The following is a 21,582-nucleotide window of genomic DNA, read 5'->3' as shown; positions in this document are numbered from 1 at the left end:
CAGGATTCTTCATTCCCTTGCTACCGTTTGCTTTTTTTTTTTTTTTTTTAATTTTCTTCTCATCCCACAATGAAACTATTAAATACCTTCGGGTTTTCCAATTTATCAGGGGGCATCGGTGAAAAAAAAAATTCATCCCCTACCTCCGAATGAACTTGGAGGTATCTCGACCTCTGAAATTTTTGGAGGTACTTTCAGAGATCTCGAAGGATATGTTCAGAGGTGAAACTAAACGACCACTGACTGTTGAAAAAGCAATATTTTCAACATTCTGAAATCTGTTCAGCGCAATTGAGTGCCACCCAATTATCTATTTGAACTTGCTCTCAGAAAGCCAAAAAGATAAAAATCAAGGCTTTGAATTTGTCTTTAATAGAATTGCTAATAGGGATGGCAATTTCCCCCGTAAAACCCCCGCCCTTTTCCTGACCTTAAATAAGGATGGGGGCAGGGATGGGGAAAATAAATTTTCCTTGAATCAGGTATGGGGTGGGGATGGGTTTTGTATATAATTCTCTGAACTAACCTTGAATCCGAAGGTAAATTAGTAAAATATCTCTAGGTTTTATATTGATATTTAAAATATCTCTAATTTTTCTCTAAATTTTTAAAATCGTAGGATCCCATAATTTTATTTTTGAATTATCCCAAAAGTATTATAATTCAATTCTAAATTACTCTCAAATTCTTATATCCTATGTATAAATTGTCCATAAAATAGATAATTTTTAAGTAATTACCTTGGAGCAAGGAGAATTCGGAGATTCCCATTCCCAGATGGGGAATGGATGCCCCGCCCCAAACTCTCCCCACCACCGGGGACGGGGCAAGGTATCGTGACTTTAGGGCAGGGACGGGGAGGGGGTGCCCCGCCCAAAACCCGTCCCGTTGTCATTCCTAGTAGGTAAGGAGGTTCTCCTTAGGCTATATTTGGTTTGAAGGAAAAAGCACAGAAAGAAAGGGAAAGACAGGAAAATCAATTCAAGGTTTGCAAAGGTTTTCCTACCTTTCCCTACATTTTCTTCAACCAAACATAGCCTAAAGGAGTTATTTTGGCCTTATTTGTTTATTCAATGTCTACTTCCTATTGTGGACATTAGTGTGCACTACTATCCTTAAAGTTCAACGAGCCTTTGGTGGGGTTGTAGTCTTGTAGAAGGGGTAAAAGGAAAATTAATTGGATTAAGTGGAATACTTTGTGCAAAAACAAAGGAGTGAGAGGTCTTGTAATTTGGGATCCCTTCCTTTTTAATAGAGTTTTATCGGCAAAACAAGCATGGAGTACCTTTAAGTATGGGTGAGCATTCGATTTATTTGATTAAAAATCTAACTAAATAAACCGAAATTTGAAAATGAAAATCGAATAAAAAACCGAATTATAATAAAACCAAAATTTTTGGTTTGGTTTTCGGTTAAAACTGAATTTAATTAATATATACATAATGTTATATATTATAACTTATAATATATATATATATTATGAAATTTAACTTCATTATAATACATTAAATATAATATATTAATATATAACATATCATATATTAAATATTAAATATTGTATATTATATAATAAATTATAGTTAATTCGGTTTTTTTTGTTAACCAAATTTCTAAATCTGAAAACCAAATTATCTAAAAACCGAACCGAAAAAACTAAAACCGAAATTTTCGATTTGGTAATTCAGTTTTAACCAAATAATGCTCACCCCTTCCTTTAAGAACCCTAAGTCTAGGGGTGTTGTAATTTAGTTACTAATTGGAACCAATCCAAAGAAGCTAATTTGATTTGGTTACTTCAATTTTCGGTTTGGCTTGAGAAAATTTTCAATTGAATCAAACTAATTGAAATAAATATATATCATATTTATATTTTAATTGTAAATATAAATCTTAATATTACTATTTATATCAATAATAATATATAATATGTATTTCAATTATATAATGCCCTAACCGAAATATTGGTTAGCTTCTATTTCCGAACCGAACTGACTGAATTAACAGCCCTATCTATGTCGTTGTTAATAGGGGTGCTCATGATTCAGTTAACTGAGGGTTTTTTAGAAACCAAACTGGTCCTCTCGGTTTTTTCATATCTCCAAACTGATGCCAACGATTAATCGGTTGACCAATTTTGGTTTATGACCAATTTGGTTTTTCAGTTTTTTATACTTATAACATATATTAGGAATAAATAAATATAATGTATTGTGTTATAAATAATAAATGGCATATAATATATAATTAATATATGAGATATATTAACAAAATATATAATATACATATAAATACATATATCAATGAGTTCGGTTAACTGCATTTTTCGTTTCGGTTTGCTCGGTTTTTTATGAGCACCCCTACTTGTTAACTAAATTATACAAGGCTAAATATTTTTTTATAGAGATTTTCTTCTAAAAGTAGAGGCTTAGAGTGGGTGATCTTGGGGCTGATGGTGCAGCGTTTGAGCTGAAAATGCAACTATCTTGAAAGGTTGTGAAGGGTTGGTAATTTCTTATTCCAATGGTTTTGGGGTTTCAAGTTCCTATAGAAAAACTACCTGGATACCTTCTTCCAATGGTGTCTAACTTGATCAATAGTCGGTCTAGAAGGTGGAAGGTTAATCCGATTACCCCCCCCCCCCCCCCAACTTGGCTTGGATTTCTAAGGAAAATCATATGGATTTACATCGCTTTTGTAGACCGTGAGGATAGGATTTGTTGGTCAATGGACAACAATGTGTTCACTATTAAAATTGCTCACCTAGTGGCTAGATAAGTGATTGAGGGTGGTCAAAGACCCCTAATCTTAGGAAACAATATCGACTCTTGGCTCAAGAATTTAGTTTGGAGCTATAAAATTAAATAATCTTTCTTTTGGAAAGCTCAAGTAATGTATCCCCGTGAGAGATCATGTTGCAAAGAGAATAACCGATGTTGACCCAAAGTGCCTTTACTATTTGATTGTTAGACCAATAATTTGGTTTGCTTCAAGTGTTGGGCTAAGACCAAACTTGATTGGGAATAGATCCCTAAAAGAGTGGTTACTCAAATGGATTGATGACATACTGGGTCAAGCATCATATATTAAGCACAAGATCTTGGTTTTTCTTATTGTTTGTTGGTGCAATTGGATAAGGCCCAATAAAATAACTTATGAAAAGAGTTGGCTGATTTTAACTTTGTTATGGATAATGCTACCTCATAGGATAATCCTAGAGGGACGACCAAGTGTTCAACACTCATAGATCCTCAGCTCTAACTCTGTTTCTTTTGTTGGTGAGAATTGGGCTTTTCACGCATTTGTTCTCATCAGTTTGTTGGTTGTGGTATTTTTTTTCTTTATATTCCCCGAGTGGTTCTTTTGTGGCACCCAGGGGCTTTGAAAGAAACTCCTCGCTCGGCTCTATTCTCTAAAGACTCTGCTATTTTACAAGGTATTGGACTAGCTAAAGAATCGGGGCTCTTGGCCATCAAGGTCTTCTCGAATTGCGCTTGTGTAGTTAGTATTTTGAATGATTCAGTGCCAATGGAGCTGATGGAGGTTTGCTTTATCATTAATTGAAAATATCATAGTTGAGTTAGTTTTATTTCTGTGTATTGGTCTTTTGTGAGCAGGGATGTTAATTGTATTTCTCATCATCATGTTACTCAAGCTTCTTGCATGTCAACCATAAGTTGGAGAGTCAAGAAATGTTGCAACCTATGCTGAGCTATCAAGGTGCGTGAAGATGGGAGGTTGTTCATTGTGCGTTGGGGGTTGTGGTGAGAGATGACGATATATGGCAAGGTGCTCTATGTAGAAGCACGAGATATATAGTGTTTGTAGTATTAATGAAGTAGAAGCGTGGGCGGCGTTTGATGCTCAAGCAATGGCTACAAAGGAAAATGGAACCTCTGATATGTAGGAGATTGTTATGAAGTGTGTTGGAGTAAAGGACTAACTAAATAATTGAAACCATATCCTAATTAGGGAGGCTATCTATATATGTTACGGATTGGTTAGTTAACAAAAGACACTCATGGAATATCTCCTCTTCTAAGTATAGTTGTATGGGTTTTGGATATATTTGTTTTGTTGATGCCTACGGGGGTTCTCCTCTGATCTTGTGGTTTTTAATATTTAATTTGTTTCCCTCAATTATAAAAAAAAAAGAGAGTTGCTAATTGGGGTGTGGTTGTCTTAGCCCCAAGGTGGTTGATCCCTAGCTCACTTGAATTCTATTAACCGTGCATACATCTTCACTCTATGTCCTTTATGGTGATAATAAGACATTCATTAATAACTTAATCCCCAAATTTCAGCCTCGATATACCTCCACTGAGTTTGCAAACCTAAGGATTTGCAACTCAGACCATTCGGGAGGTTGACCCTATATCATTGACATTTCTCTGTGTTAGAAAACAATACCAATCATTAGAATTGTAACTTGGGTGTGATGGGTTTGTATTATGGCTAACCTAGAGACAACCCTAAATGTGAAGCCTAGGGCCTGACCCGAGTTGTCAAACAGAATTTTGTAGTCCTGACTCGTGAGAAAATTTTACCTAAAAATCATGAGCTTGGAGCATTGGAATAAGGAGGCATTTGACAAGCCTTTCCGCATAGTCTTCCTAGCTTTTCAAAGCTTGGAAGGCCAAAATTTGGTCTTTCCATGTGATAATAAAAGGTAGGAAATTGGAAAAACTGTGACTCAAAAAACTTACAAAAACCTAAAATGACCTAAAAATAGGGAGCATTAAATGATGTTTATGGTCTTTTCACAATCTAAAACCTTTCATTTAATAGCTCAAAAGACCACGTAGACCAGGATACCTACCAACAGTCTTGATCTTTAAGATAAGATTCCAAAAGTTCAATATATCTTTTTAACTATCTTGGCGTTGAAAAGATCTTCCTAAAAAAACTTGTCAAATGACACAAGATTTTTAAACCTGAGCTTTTTGACCTAACTAGAATTCCAAAGTTTGTGCCCAAGCCCTAAGTCAAGTCATCTTATGCTTGTTCCTGAACTGTGAACATCTTTTACAATTGACACTACAAGGTAAATATGTAAACATAGCTAAAAGTATATGATACATACAAATATACACAAATAAATATTGTTTGAAAGATATTACATGGTCAAAAAACTTGAAACTCGATATGACAACTTGACTACTTTTGGATTATTTTTTATCCTAAAGAAGTGAAATTAAAACTATCTAATAGAAAGCTTACATCTTTTCTGGGGAGAAGCAGTCATATCTTTTAACAAAAAAGTAAGAATATTTATACGTGGGTTATTTAGATATCTTCTACGAGCACGCTATGGACACATCTGTTTGCTTGTCTGCAGCAATGTGAGAAGCTAATATTTGTGCATAGACCGATTGGGTGTAGATTGTTTTTGAATAGCACTTTAGTAGTTCAGTTCGCCAATTGGACCATCTTCCTTGTTGAATAGCATTGATGGTAGATAACCAGTCTGATTGGATGATGAGGGGAAAATATCATTTTTGGAGTGCTTGTTGTTTGGAATGCAAATGGATTAGATTATTTGGATCCAATCTGATAACATTATAGATATGATCCGAAGATCCGGTTGGATCTTATAATTACTAATTGGAATTTGAATTCGAATAAGAAGTCAGATATTCGTATATGATTTTATCCAATTTCATTTAAAAAATAACAAATTATTAAAAGAAAAAAAGAAAATATAATAGTTTGAATAAAGAAAAACAAAAATTATAAGTATGGTTTTCAAAACTGGATCAGACCGGATGGTCAGACCAAAAAAACCGGATATTTGCAAAAAAAAACATTGATTTGGTCAGCAAACCGCTGATCCAGGCAGTTGAATTGTTCAATGGTTTTGACCATTTTTTTTATTTTTTGTTAGAACAGGCCAATCGTTCGACCCGGGAACCGGAGTCCTGACCGATTCGTTCTCTGAATCGGTTTTAAAAACCTTTATTACAAGTATTTTTCAACTATATATATATATATATGTGTATGCGCTTTATAAAAAAAATTAGAAAAGTGCAATATAAATGATTGGTGTGGGTGTCAGGGATCGATTTGATACATGGGTAAAATGCCAAGGTTTGGATTTGTGGTTCAAGTTGACCATAAAGGGATTTAGAATCATCTAAAAAATAAATTCTTTAGCTCTTAAGGGTCTTGTGTCCACTTATTTGGTCTTTCTTAATGGCAATGACTATAGAATTTTCTTCGAAGGGTAGTCATATGGAAGAATCTGGTGTTTTCTTTGAGCCACTGGATTCCAGATTTTTGTTTCCAAAAAAAATTCTTCATGCCTCAGAATTGCAGAAGATTCCTTCTAAGAGTTTCTTCCAAATTTCTAAGAAACATAGATTCTTTGGTTTCTAGGTACTTTTATATGCCATTAAGATGATTTAAAATTCTGTTTCTTAGTGAGCGGGTTTCCAAAATTATTTCTATTTCAAATTTCTAAGAAACTTTGATTCGTTTAATAATTTAATCCAGTTAGCATCCGAATGTGCTGTGAAATCTGGCCGGATCCAAAGCACCTTACCCCTAATTTTAATAATTAGATGAGTTTGAGTTTTTCTTTTTTAATGATTGCATTAGATTCGGATGTATCTAGACCTGAATTAAATCTGACCTAGTTACAACTCTATTGGTTAGGGGTAAGGTTACGAAAGATCTAATCAAATTTGATAAGTGGTCTATCCGAGTCAATCTCATAAAATTTTTTATGGGGCTTTGAATTCAATATGAACCCGCCAGATTTTGTAAATCGTGATTTAAATTCGATCCGTTCTATTTTAACAGATATCTAATTCGAACCGATGAAGTAGTTCTATAAAACATTAGAATTCTTTTTTTTTTTAAGACATAATTCTTTTCTTTTTAAACTAAAAAAACTAAAAAAGGACGAATTGGGTATATCTCAGAAAACTAATCGTTTTATATATCTCAATTACGAGAAAGATTTTAGTAATTATTATTGTCCATTTTATGGTGATAAGTAAAAGGTAATTTTGTTGGAAAAATGACCAAGTTTTATCATTTGACAAAAGCAGATACATTTAAAAAAAAAATGCAACAAGACTAAGCGGGAGCTGTTTTTATTTTTCTGGGACCAAAATTCCCTTAACTAACAGATTACCCCATTCGACTCATTTTTCTTTCTTATTCTTTACTCTCATATAACCTACAAAAGCCAACAGAAAGAATGGGATGCTCAGGCAATATTTTTTGAAACAATTGGAAACCAAAAGGAAAGAAAATTAGGATTCTTGCAATTCTGAATGGAAACACATTGATAGATGTTTCTCCCATGAGAATTGTTAAAGTTTCAAATACTCAACGAATGAATGAACCCCTAAAAAGGATGCAGCAGATTATTTGGTTGTTAACTCTCCAATAATCCAAAGATTATGCTTCATAAGTCATGGATGAACCATTTTATATGAATAATATGGATTCAAAATTCATTGTAGATGTTGATGTTCTATTAAGGAGAAAATCACATTTTGAAAACTTTGCAGAAATTCTTCTTCTACGTCCTCCCTTATTTTAAAAAGTACATCCCTATATATACAAATAGGAGCCTCACTTTCACTAGGAGTTGATTGTTCAAATACATCTACGAATACAAAGCACCCACCGAAGGTTGCGTTTCGGTAGGAAGGTTACATGTAGATCTGGTTTTCCAATACTCCCCTTCAAATTGGCACATGTAGATTCCGGATGCCCAATTTGCCAAGGAAATATGCAAATTTCTCTTTTCCCAGAGCCTTTGTCAGGATATCAGCCAACTGCTCTGTGATTCGAACATGGCAAGTAACAATGTTCCCACACCGTAGCTCATCGCGAACAAAATGACAGTCGACCTCAATATGCTTTGTCCGCTCATGGAACACTGGATTTGCGGCTATGTGCAAAGCTGCCTGATTGTCACAATACAAACGCACGGGTTCATCATGCGCCACCCCAAAGGACAAAAGAAGTTTCTTCATCCACTTCAGCTCACAGCTTGTCGTAGCCATTGAACGATATTCGGCTTCTGCAGAGGAGCGCAATACGGTATGTTGTTTTTTCGTTTTCCAAGAAATCGGTGACTGCCTCAGCAGAACAAAATAGCCAGTCAACGATCATCGTGTCAATGGGAAGCATGCCCAATCAGAATCGCAATAGGCATATAGATGCAGATCGCTATCAGATCGGTACAATAGACCTTGTCCTGGATATCCTTTCATATAACGTACTACACGCAGAGCTGCATCCCAATGTTCTTGTTGTGGACTTTGCATGAACTGAGATAGGATATGAACACAATAACACAACTCAGGCCGTGTAATAGTCAAGTAGATCAACCATCCCACTAACCGTTGATACCGATTTGGATCCTCCATCAGAGCGTTTTTTGCCAGCGCAAGATGATGATTATGTTCAATGGGCACGGATGTTGGTTTGGCTCCCATGAGTCCACATTCGGAGATGATGTCTAGGGAATAATTCCGTTGCGACAAAAATATTCCCTCAGGGCCACGAGCTACTTCAATCCCTAGGAAATATTTGAGTGGGCCTAGGTCTTTCATACAGAAGCACCGATGGAGATACTCTTTGAATTTCACAATGGCAGCAGCATCATTTCCCCCAATAATCAGGTCATCAACATATATTAGCACGTGCAAACGAATATTGTGTTTGCAATAGGTGAACAAAGAGTAGTCAGAATACGTTTGAGCAAACCCAAACTGTATCAAGGCCGTTTGAGCAAACACAGTCCATAGAGAGATTTCTTCAGTTTGCATACTTTTGTTCGATCCTTAGATTTAAATCCTGGCGGCAACTGCATGTATACTTCCTCATTCAAATCCCCATGTAAGAAAGCATTATGTACATCCATTTGATGCAACTCCCAATTCCTAGTGGCTGCCACGGCAAAGAAGGTTCGAACTGTTGTCAGTTTGGCCATAGGAGCAAAAGTCTCATTGTAATCCAATCCTTCAACTTGTCTATTCCCGAGAATAACTAGCCGTGCCTTATATCGTTCAATTGTCCCATCTGAATTATATTTGATCTTATAGACCCATTTACTCCCTATGGCCTTTTTTCCGGGAGGTAGATATTCCAATGCCCCTGTATCATTATCCTCTAGAGCCTGGATTTCCTTCCTCATAGCTTCTCTCCATTGCTCACTTTTTACTGCCTCAGAAAAATTGGTAGGCTCGGCTCCTGTAGTGACCGCAGCTAAGAAAGCTTGATGTTTAGCGGAGAAGTTAGTACACGTCACATAATTTGCTATGGGATAGGGGGTCATACCTGAGGACTTTGATTCAGAGTTGGCTTGAGTGCGAATGGGGTTTTTCAGACATCGAGCAGTGTAGGTTACATAGGGCTTTAATAAAACAGACGATGTGCGATGTCGATGTCCCCTGCCAAGTTGCTCTTCTGGTGTTGTTTGTGGTGCTGGAACCACACTAATTCTGTCCTCACCGCCATTAGCTTCCACTTCCTGCACATCCCCTCCATTGCCTTGCTCCTCCTCTCTTCTATTAGTATGTTGAAAGCTCTCTATCATTCGCACAGATATCCTCTTCGTCACTCCCCCGATTTTTATTTCCTTTGTGGCTGTGATTAACATCATCATCAACTATAGCCGCAATTGCCGGGCTACGGTTGTTTTCAGGAGGTACTTCTAAATCATCGGCATATGGAAATATATTTTCATGGAAGACTACATCGCAGGAGACGAAATATTCACCGCTCTCAACATCATATACGCGCCATCTTTCTTCCCGTTGGGATAGCCTACAAAAACACATTTCCTACTCCTCACTCCAAACTTATCCTTATCTCGAGGGCTCCAACAGGCATAGCAGAGACAACCAAACACTCTCATTTGCTCATACCGAGGTGTCATCCCGAATTGTACCTCATACGGAGTCTTCCCGTCAAGTACGAAAGGTGTCATTTTTATCAAGTATCCGGCAATCAAGACACACTCTCCCCAGAAACGAATAGGCAAACCTGCTTGAAACCTCAATGCTCTTGCAACATTCAAAATATGCCTATGCTTTCTCTCCACTTGACTATTCTGTTGTGGCGTTCCAACACAGGAAGTTTGATGCAGAATGCCATGAGTCTCAAAGTACAACTTCAGGCTTTTAAACTCTGTTCCATTATCAGTTCGAACAGTTCTGACTTGTTTGCCAAATTGGCGTTCTGCCATGGCACAGAAATTCTCAACAATATGTGCTACTTCACTTTTTTCAAGTAACAGGTAAACCCACACAGCACGAGAATAATTATCAACAATGGTTAGAAAGTAAACGGCACCACAAGAAGCAGGTACTCTATAAGCACCCCATGTATCATAATGAATTAGAGAAAAACAATCATCAGCTTTATGTTTACTTTCAGGAAAAAACTTCCCTAGTTTGTTTTGCTCTGTAACAAACATCACATGGCTTATCACTTTTAGGTTTACTATTCAATTTATCTACTTTAGGAAGAGGATATAATATCTATTTAGATGGATGCCCTAATCTGCGATGCCACAACCCCATTCACTTATTCCACTTGTCCGATTTGCTCGAACCGGTGCTGCTCCTCTGAACTAATAGACCCCATCACACTGCTCACCCGCTCCAATCAGAGTCCTCGAGGTTTGGTCCTGTATCACGCACAGCTTGTCAGTAAAAGTGACAGTACAATTTATCTCTTGCAGTAATTTAGCTACAGAAATAAGAGTGCAGTTCATTCTTGGTACGAAAAGCACACGATGCAAATAAATATTTCCACCCAAATGCAAAGTCCCTTCCTTCACTGCGGTAGTTTGCTTCCCATTAGGAAGTTCAACCGGACACGGCGTAATATTCCGGACTTCAATCAACAAATTAATGTCTCCAGTTATATGGTGCGACACCTCGGAATCAATTATCCAATCAGTAAAACTTTTCTTATCGGAAAGTTTTTCACTAGATTTATGTGAATTCAGAATATTGAGAAGGGTTGTCCATTGATCTCCGCTCAGCCCTGGAAACCCGTTGCGGTCATGATCATTTGTGCTTCCAACTTTCTGTCCTCCACTCTCACTTCCCGCTGCTTGGGCAGCGTTTGCTCTTGTCTTGTTTCCTCGTCCTTGTCTGCCCAAACCACTTCGTCCGCGGCCTCCTCCTTTCCCGGTTGAGCGTGGTCTATCTCCCCACCACTCCGGATATCCAATCACCTAGAAACAGTCCTTTGCTTCATGTCCGGATTTTCCACAGTGTGTACAACTCACGCTTTTATCCTTTGTACGTGCAGTAGCTGCTTTTGCACCAGCATGTACTGCATAACCCACAGCATCACTTCGTTCTTCTTTGCTCTTGGCTATACTTTGATGCCTTTCCTCTTGAATGACCATTGCATAGACGCAGTTTAAATTTGGCAACGGCTCTATGCTGAAAATATTTGAACGTACGGTGCCATAAGTTGCATCATCAAGACCCATCAAGAACTGATGTACCCTCTCTTCTTCTCGCTTCTTTTCAAGTATGGTCGCAATTTTGCAGTTACAACTGCTACAACGACATGCAGGTACTGGATCATATTCTGCCAGCTCGTCCCACGTGACCTTCAGCCTCCCGTAGTAAGCCATCACTGCTTGTCCCTGTTGTTTACAAGCGGCCAAATCAGCCTTCAATTGATGAACTCGCGGTCCATTCCCGATAGAGAATCTCTGTCGCAGATCCTCCCACAAGTCTTTCACACTCTCTGTATATGATATAGTGGTTCGCAAGGTTGGTTCGATTGTGTTGAAAATCCATGAAACCAGCATTGAATTTACCATCCACCAATCTTCGATATCAGTCGAATCGTCTGTTGGTTTATCCAACTTTCCGTCAATGAACCCGAGCTTTCTCCTTGCTCTAAGGGCGTTCCTCATAGATCTTGCCCACTCCTCATAGTTCTCACCTTTCAATTGGACAAGTGAAATGATCATTCCAGTGTTGTCAGACGGGTGCAAGTAGTATGGCGAGAAGATGACCATGTCCCTCCCTGCACCTTTCCTGCTGTCTTCTTCTCCACCGGTCATGGTGGAAAAACTGTTGACAGAAAGCTCCTGGCCGCGGTAGGCGAGTCTGGACTCGTCCAAGTCTTCGATCTCAAGGAACAGATTCCCCTGTGTCAGCTGCGCGGCCACTCTCACTCAGTTTAACTCGTTCGGTACCCCGGACTGGGTAACCTCTATTTGTTCTCAGGTGTGGTGATGATACCCTCGTCAAGTTCTGGGATTGCCGCGGTTGGGCTCGTCTTCAATGGTTTTTTGGCACCAGGATTCTTCTGCACGCCTTGATAACCAACACTGCGTCCGATGGGGGGTTGCTTCGCCCAGGAAGAGTGCAGGGCACAGTTACGAGTGGGCCACTGCTCTGTTTTTGTTTGTCGACAGAAAGACGACAACGATGGTGCCTGAAAATGGCACTCTCACGCCGCTTGTTCCTCCTGTGATCGCAGAACTTCTTAGCTTCAGAGACGGAACCGTTTCACAAGGATTTCGTCCGATGCGGGGTTGCTTCGCCCAAGAAGAGTGCAGCGAATAGTTACAGGTGCGCCGCTGCTCTGTTTCTGTTTGCCGACAGAGAGACAACGACAACGGTGCCTGAAAATGGCACTCTCGCGCCACTTATACCTCTTATGATCGTAGACCTTCTTCGCTTTAGAGACCGAACCGTTTCACAGGGCTTCGTCTGATGGGGGTTGCTTTGCCCAGGAAGAGTGCAACACACAGTTACGGGTGCGCCACTGCTCTGTTTTCGTTTGCCGACAGACCTTCCTCTTCTATTTCTCGAAGCACCCTGGCTCTGATACCATGAAAACTTTGCGGAAATTCTTCTTCTTCGTCCTCCCTTATTTTGAAAGGTACATTCCTATATATACAAATAGGAGCCTCACTTTCACTAGGAGTTGATTGTTCAAATGCATCTACGAATACAGAGCACCCACCGAAGATTGCGTTTCGGTAGAAAGGTTAAGTGCAGATCTGGTTTCCCAATACATTTTGACTTAATGAGATTTAAAGAATCTAGAATGAAAGTGAAACAATCCAATCTGCAAGGTTTTGTTTTCAGAAGTCAGCTCAGAGCAAAAAGAAGATGTAAAGAGCCGTGATTCGGAACTTGAAAGAAAATAATCACCATTAGTTTATGCTACAAAGAAATGGTAGTTTTGCAAGTGAGAATTGATGAAATGCTAAATAAACCCTAAAAACCGGTGCTCTTTCTAGGGTTAGATTATCAACGTCCAAGATTCTACTTTGGTAGTGTTGTATGGAGAATCTTGTATGAACTTGACAATTTCAAACTGATTTTGCATTGGGAAAATTTTGAAGAATCTCGAAATGTAATTAGAGCTGCACGGTCTGTTGAACCAATATTTTCTGAAGTAACAAAATCATACGAAGTTCCATGATGATAAAACTTAGAAGAATTAAAACATTGTGATCCCAAAAATATAGGAAGAAATAAAAGATAGATGTTTCCTTGCTTTCTAGTGCAGAAATTGCAAACATGCAATAATGTCTGATTTTGCAAATGTTGAAGAATCACAAGCCATTGTTTTCAAAAGTGGAAGTAGAAATGGCCATGTATCAGTAGATGTTTTAGCATTAAAACATGCTCAAGAAGTTGAAGTAGCAGGACCATCAATAGGTTTTGGCTTTGAGAAAAGTAAAGAATCTGCAACTGAAGTGACTAAATTGATTGTGTCGATATTTTTTGAAGCTTTAATAGACTACAAAGGTGATGAGAACGATAATATACATTGCAAGTTTCCCCGGTGAGTGTTGTTAAAATTTTAGATATGCAAACAGCCAATGGAGAGTCCAGATTTTCTATTTACGGTGGGCAGAGAGTGGATAGGAAAAGTGAGTAGCAAATTCCTAGTGGCCAATGGAATCATTTCTACTTTTGAAATACAAATTAATGAATGGTGATGGCAAAAGAAGCATTCAAACACAGCATGAGTCAGGTGCAGGTAATCTCTCTCTCTTATATATATATTACGGAATAGGTGTATTTTCCTTGCGCTAAATGGAATCTACTCGTGTGAGTAGATGAACACCTTCATGTGCGAGTAATTTGAGCCTGTCTCACCACCAATCTCTCAAACTTTCTTGGCTTCTTGAAGAAGCTTTGCCTTGTAGCCTAGTAATGCAAATGGTAATGCCTAAAGGTACATTCAAACACCCCTACTCCCTTTCATTTTAAAATGTTGAGAAAGAGATGCAATAAAGTAAAGAACTAAAAAGGTAAAAAAGTCGTGTGGTCTTTTTAGTTGAGGGTAATTTTGTACTGAAAAATTAAAACTCTTTTCCACTCACTGTTTTTGCCATTATTTTGAAAATACAGCTGATATTGTCAAATCACCAAACTTAGTCATTTATTTTGTAAAAAACCCTATAATTAATTTTTGTGTTTTTAATAGGAATTATAGATAATTTAGGAGAGAAAATCATTAATAAATTAAAGATAATTTATGAGATAAATAAGAATTAGACATAATCAGAGATAATTTAGGAGGCTATATTGCAATAAAATATAGATTAAGATGACTGTTGATTGGACATGTAAGATAGATTAAGGGGTGTTTTAGGAGAAAATGAAAGAAGGGTGAATGGGAGAAGAAGAAGACGGCTGATGTACCTATGTTGCAATCAAATATAGTATAGATATTGGGGTGGATGGATAAATACCATTCCCACCCCATATTTGATAAAAATAGTTTCAGGTTTTCCCCAAACTTGTCCAAATGAGGGCGGATCAGATTGCCATCCCTAATAGTAGCCCAACCTCACCAATCTGCTACTATAACCAGCAACCTACTCTGTAAGTATTTTCTCTCTAAGTTTTAATTAGGGCTTTTTGCAAAAAAAGTACTTTATTTATTAGTAATTTTGTTAATTAATTCAGTAATTTATTTAATACATTAAATACTTTAGTTATTAGAGAAACGCGTTACATAAACCTTTCCTATATTTCAATCCTTACGTAAACCCCCTACAAATTTTCCAAAAAAATTATAAGAGGCAAATGATCTACTGTATGCTCACATTTATTTTTAATTTGTTATGACATCTTTTGTCATGATATTACTTTTTGGATTTTCCCCCATTAAAATAGTAATAATAATTGAATGTAATTAATAGTGATTTCTTAAACTTATAATTCCTGCTAAACAATTTTGGGGCTTAATTCATTTTCTTAGTTAATTGTATCTCTTTTTCATATAGATTTTAAGTGTCCAAATTAAGCTTTGTGGCATCATCAGCACGTAGGTCAGTCATACTTATAATTTTACATTTTTTATCATGCGATTTTTGTTAGATTTTATTATTATTGTTTTTGGTTGCCATATATTTATTTTATCATGCAGTTTGTGTTTCTTCTATGTTAATGTTTTTGCATGGTTCTTTGGGATAAGAATGTGGTGTTAGATCCGGAGCAACTTGCAGAATTGATATTCATCCTTGTTGTGCGATTTCCAGGATATTGTCCCTGTCCTCTGATTTTCTGAACAAGACTTCAGGAATCAGGAGTCAAGAGAATGGGAGGCAATTGAATTTTGAATGCGGAAAAACAGTGATCATTTCCAATTATTTTAGATCATGTTTCTAGGAAACATTTATTCGGGTAAGTGTATTTATTTATATTCTTTTATTTTTTATGTAAATAAGGTAATGGCTATTTTGGTCATAAAAATACATTATTAAAAAGGGTATTTTTATTCCATTCAAGTATTGGCAACTTTTCTCTTAGGTGGGAAAATTATTTACCCACCTAAGATATGAGTATCATTTACCCGGATAAGTGGTATCTAAGAAAATAAAATTTCTCTAATCTCCGCTTAAATCTAAAAATAGAACATAAGATTTTCCCCCCTCTTAAAATCCGAAAAAAGTAAAATTTTGTAATTGGTGTTGAATCCCAATTTAGTAGAATCGGTAAATTTTCAGATTGATTATGGATTATGGTTTCGTCCTATAAATCAAATTCTGTCTATAACTGGATTGTCTTCATAAGAAGTTTCCTTATATGGAAATGTGGAGAAAATTAAACGCAGTCTTCCAATTTAGAAGGAAAGCGATTTTTGCAGAGAGAGGGAGCGCGAGAGAACCTCGTAAGATCGTTGACTTCCGGTCATGTAACCAAATGAATAATGAACAAATCTAATATTAAGCCTATATCATTGATTCAGAGGTTAAAATTTATTCTGTTCTTATACTTGGAGTTGGAAATGTACTAACCTCTTTCAACAACCTTAGGATCTGACTACCTCATCACCGGCATCACCATCACTTTGCTTTAAGTCCTCCATAAAATCACTTTTGACCTCCTGCACCTGATCTTTAACTTCCCCACAACTCTCGTTCTCATTAAAATAAACCCTAGCTTCTTCGCTCTGTGTCCTCTCTTTTTCCTTCTTCGTCTTCGCTGCTGCGGCTTTCGTGCTCGAGAGTCATATCGGGGATTAGTGCATATGATTTTGTCATTTTATAGCAGAGCTTATGATTATAGTCGGTTATTTCCATTGAAGGTAGTGTTTTCTTAAGGATTTTGATGCTCCTAATTGTTGATGATTTGCTCTTATACGTGAGAAGTAGTTGATGGAAAGAAAAAGAAAATAGAGAAAGTTTAGTAGGTCATTTTAATAATTTAATGCATTTCGTCATGTGACTAAATGGTTAAGAGGGTTTCATCTAATAACCAAAGTGTAGGAGGTCTTTGTCACTTACCCCATAGTACAGGTGAGGGTTTCGTGCAATTTACCCCTAAAAACAATTACATTTCTTTTAATCCTTTTTATTATATCTATCTATATGTGTGTAGTTTATAACTATTAAAAGCTTTTGAAGAATTTATTAAAAATATCAAATTGGATAGGGGTAAATCCAAATCCAATCTAAAATATGAATGAAACCATACTGGCGAACAATGGTTAATTGAACTGAGATAAATTTAAGGATGCCCATTTCTTGTAAGAATAAGGTTGGAGCTAGGACTTACAACCCCAATCCAGATTAGGTGGGCACAATGTTGTTAGCATGTTCAATGAGCATTTAGAAAATTTTTTGACACCTGTCCATTAAAATACCCCAGCCTACCCTTGAAAAAAAATTAAAAATCACTTTATATGCCAAAATATTTATAAGTGTTCATTGAAAGTGTTTACTATATTATAATTATTAGATTTGGTCTCTTCCAGCCCTGCTAGAGTACAAGGCGTGCTATAATATGCATTTAGGGCCGAGGATGGAATATGTAAAACCTGGGCCCACTCTAGCCCATTGACATTCCTAACTATGATTTTGACCTTTTGGGTTGGAGACTGGATCTGCTCCTCACAACTGACGCCTCACAGGCACCTCACATGCACACCCTATCATTCATTGGGAACATTTCCTGTTCTTATTAGTTATTATTTAAAGGTGGGTGGCTAGGAAATTCCAATGAAAGAATAATAGATGAACTAATATCAATCAATCAGGGCTTTAGGTTTATAGGCCAATTTATAATTTTAGACATAATAAAAATATAAAATTACAACCCTATGAATGAAGCTTAAACTATAAACTTAAGGATATAAACGTTATACATAAATTGTTTTAAGTCATATTTAAAAGTTATAAGAATAAATTATTTAAAATATATATATATATATATATATATATTATGTAACTTTTAAAAATTATATATGTATATAATTTTTAAGACATATTTAAAAGTTATAAAAGATGTTGAATTTTAACAAATCCAATTGATTGAAGGTATATTCGAAACCAATGGATTGATATTTCCGATGAGATTCATTTTATCAGGATGAGGAGTATCCGGATCCAAAAACTTACCCGGCCGAATTTGGATTCAAAACGGATTTGATTAGATCCGACTTATTTAGATAATCGGCCAAGTGAAATGCAATCAAATTTCATATATTGAAACTGATCCGGGCCAAACTGTATCATTTTAGGTTCATTTTGTTGTTGGGTTTATTGAACGTTGTTTCGCGGGGTCAATTAGAACGTTAGAATGTTGGATTGATGAAGTTGAGTTTGTGCATCGGCATCGTGAAGGTATTTTCGTAATTAAATGGCTAGGCTATTTATATCTGGACCATAACACTCTTGTAAGTAACTTTGATGAGTGATAGCAGTGGCAGAAAACTAAACTAAAGGTGGTAGGTATTATGGTAATTACAGCACTTTTTAGGTTTTAAACTTTTAATTAATCAACCCGCTCGGCGAAACAGCAAAATCCAAAAGAGAGCGGGAGATGGGAGAAGAAAACAAAGCAACAATCCCCGCTTTGTCTATTGACCAATAAAATTGCAGCTTTTATGATCTGACGGACCAGAATTCTTCCTATACAACTTCACGGATCACTACCCAATCCTACGGCGTAAACGCGCTCCCCTAACCGGAGAAAGCTATAAAAGACCGCTCGGCCAATTTTCGAGTAACCAAGCGAAGCGAAGAGACACAGAAGCAGAGGAGGGAAAAGAAGAGGCGAAAACTCGCGGGATAGAGAAGAGTTGCAGAGGAAGGGAGAAAATGTCAGGAAGAGGGAAGGGAGGTAAAGGATTGGGAAAGGGAGGAGCGAAGAGGCATCGTAAGGTGCTGAGGGATAACATCCAAGGTATCACCAAGCCTGCCATTCGTCGCTTGGCTCGTCGTGGTGGTGTCAAGCGTATCAGTGGTCTCATCTATGAGGAGACTCGTGGTGTTCTCAAGATCTTCCTCGAAAACGTCATTCGTGATGCCGTCACTTACACTGAACACGCTCGCCGGAAGACCGTCACTGCCATGGACGTCGTCTATGCTCTCAAGAGACAGGGCAGGACTTTGTACGGGTTCGGTGGTTAGGGTTTCTGTCATCTAGGTGTGAAAATTTTCGTTTTTTTCTTCTCTTATATCTCTTATGGGCATTTGTTAATACGAAGGGAACTGCGTTTTTTTTCTCTTCTTTGTTTCTTTCTCATTGTGGGGCTGATTGTATTCTATTTCCAAGGGCGATTCAAGGAAAATACTAGCGTTGTTCCTCTTATTCTTCAATGAGATATTTGTTGAGAAAAGTATTCCTCTTTCAATTTCTCTTCATGTTTCTTTTTCCTTTCAATCTGTGTATTTTGAAAGTAAAAGGTCTACGGCAGCTGGTCGTTTTTACAGCAGGTTTCAACCATGTCACCAAATATTAACATCAACAATTTAGCTTCCCCATTCTACTGTATAAGATATACATGATATGGTGGTGTACTTTCAAATCAGTTTACATATGCATCTTTACGCCAAATATCCAATTAACTGGCTCAGGTAATCTGTCGCCTTCGAATGTTCCAATGGAAATTGTATTGGGATGTTATTCATAGAAAGGACGGACTCACATGTATCTATCCGGATGAGAATTGTGTGTTCTGTGGAGAAATGATAGAGGCATTGCATCAGGCAATGTTAAATTGTCACAACTGCAGAGTCAGACAGAAATGAAAGAAAGAGATAACAGTGTTCTTCACATTCTTCCTGGTCATTTGGAGGTGGCATTATATGTCGATGGTTCTTAAAGGGCAAATGATAAGGCAGCCATATGCTATTGTTCTAACCAAGATTGATTCCGGGATACTGGTAACAATGGGATCAAGGTCTCACTCTCAGATCTATAACGAAGTGGAATGGCAGGTGGCAGCCTCTTCCACGGGTTCTATAAGAAGCAGTCTAAGAGAAACATTGCCAACGTTTTGATTATCTGTGATGTTCATGGCCCGACAAACTTTACAGGGACGAGGTAACAGAACTATCATTTAAGCGAGTCCGGATTCAGTGGACCCTTCGGTTCACCTCCAATAGGAGGCGTGCAGTTTGCTATTCCGTTAACGTTGGTTCAACCAGTTAGGTAAAAATATAACCATATGATATTCTTTTCTACAGATAACCACTAGTGGCGATTTCTCTGTTTCATTGAGCTTCGATCGTGGGAAATCAACCGGCAACAAGTGTAAACCAGCTTCATTTGTTCCAACATTGACAATCTAACAATTTTTGTCTCAACTGTATTTCCTTTACACGAAGATAAAAAGGTTTGATATAAAAAATGGAGAGAACAAGCTATTATTTGGATGGGGATACTTGTTTTGATAGATAGACCGAACATTTCAAGCTTTTGATCAAATCTACGACAACGTGAAGATCCATAAATCAGAACTTGTTCTTCCCAAGATGTGGGTCATTTGATTCTGGCATCTTCACAACTCACAAGGCTTCCACTCCTGTGCAGTCACTCCTGTCCCAATGCAATATGTATGTTGGAACTTTGAATTAGAATTGCAAGAACAACTTAACACAGTTGGAAATCGGAACTATATTGTTGTTTCCCGATTCAGAGAGAGAGAGAGACCATCTAAATTACCCCATGGGTAATGAAATGAAGGTAAATTTTTTATTTATTCATAATAGAAAATCTCATAGAAGGCCGGAGGATCCAAGTAACATATGAATACAAAAATAAGAACTCCATTAATTAATGTATCAGGGCTGCATTATATCTGATTATTGCATCAAATCCTGCCATGGAGTGTCTTTTCCAAGCAATACCCCCACATGCAATCCGAAAAACTCGCATGCCTCCGACGATTGACATCTCTCTTGCTTCATTCGAGATTGGGTTCCGACCCACCACGATGAAGGAACTACCGTAGTATGGTCAGCTGACAAACACATAGACGAGAGTCATCAGAAGTCTGAACTTGCTCTGTTGCGAAGACATGGCATAGAGCCCCTGAGCACGCCCCATGAGGGTTGAATTTATATTAGGTGTGGTTGTGAATGGGTTGTCCATCACGTAGATTGATCCAAATGAGGATGCAATTGGGTTAAATCTCATGATGTTGGATAGCCGGCGATGAACGCCCCAACCCAACTGCTGGTTTACTCTGGTTGATTCCAGGCCATTAGAGCTCAATGAAACAGAGAAATCGTCGTCAGTGGTCTGTAGAAAGGAAGAATATCATATTGGAGAGGAATAATAGGTTTGGAAGGAAAATGAGGAGAATAGATGCTGACCACTGGTTGATTCTCGCCGCCGGTTGACTCCACGCCATCAGACGTTGAAATCGTTGCATGCCACCATCTTGCGCTTGAGCTAGGGCTATGGTGAAAATGAAACTGCGGAAAGACGGTTCAAAGGAATGAGGGGGAAAGATAGGGATCGGGTTTTGTTTTTATCGAAATGATTGAAGTAGGATGACAACATTAACAGACTCGTTACGTTAGTGGAATAGCAATCCCTGAATAGGGCGATGTGCACACCTCCTATTGGAGGGTTCACGCGCCCCATGAACTGAAGGGTCCACTCAATCCGGACTGCATCTAAGCCGGATGTATATAAGTTATATCATGTAAAGAGGTCTGAAAATACTATGGCTTATTGTTTGATGAATAATTAGTGAAGAGATGCAGTCCGGATGTATATAAGTTATATCATCATCATCTCTCTCTCCTTTCATCCGTCATTAGTGAAGAAATTCTTATCATGGTCGATTTTATTTTATTTTTTCAAAATCCGTGGGCTGACC

At 37.6% G+C, this 21,582-nt stretch overlaps 1 protein-coding gene across 1 annotated transcript; it reads left to right on the top strand.

Moving 5' to 3' along the window:
* The first annotated feature begins 18,461 nt into the window (after window positions 1-18,461).
* On the top strand, window positions 18,462-19,104 carry LOC104600837 (histone H4). The gene has a single exon (XM_010263971.3). The coding sequence runs from the start codon at window positions 18,569-18,571 to the stop codon at window positions 18,878-18,880; it is 312 nt and encodes a 103-aa protein (XP_010262273.1). The 5' UTR covers window positions 18,462-18,568; the 3' UTR covers window positions 18,881-19,104.
* Window positions 19,105-21,582: the final 2,478 nt, after the last annotated feature.

Source organism: Nelumbo nucifera, chromosome 3 (assembly GCF_055504915.1).
Source record: "Nelumbo nucifera cultivar China Antique chromosome 3, China Antique-T2T, whole genome shotgun sequence".
NCBI lineage: Eukaryota > Viridiplantae > Streptophyta > Magnoliopsida > Proteales > Nelumbonaceae > Nelumbo > Nelumbo nucifera.
The sequence above is the reverse complement of the archived record's forward strand: the minus strand, read 5'-3'. Positions and strand labels throughout refer to the sequence as shown.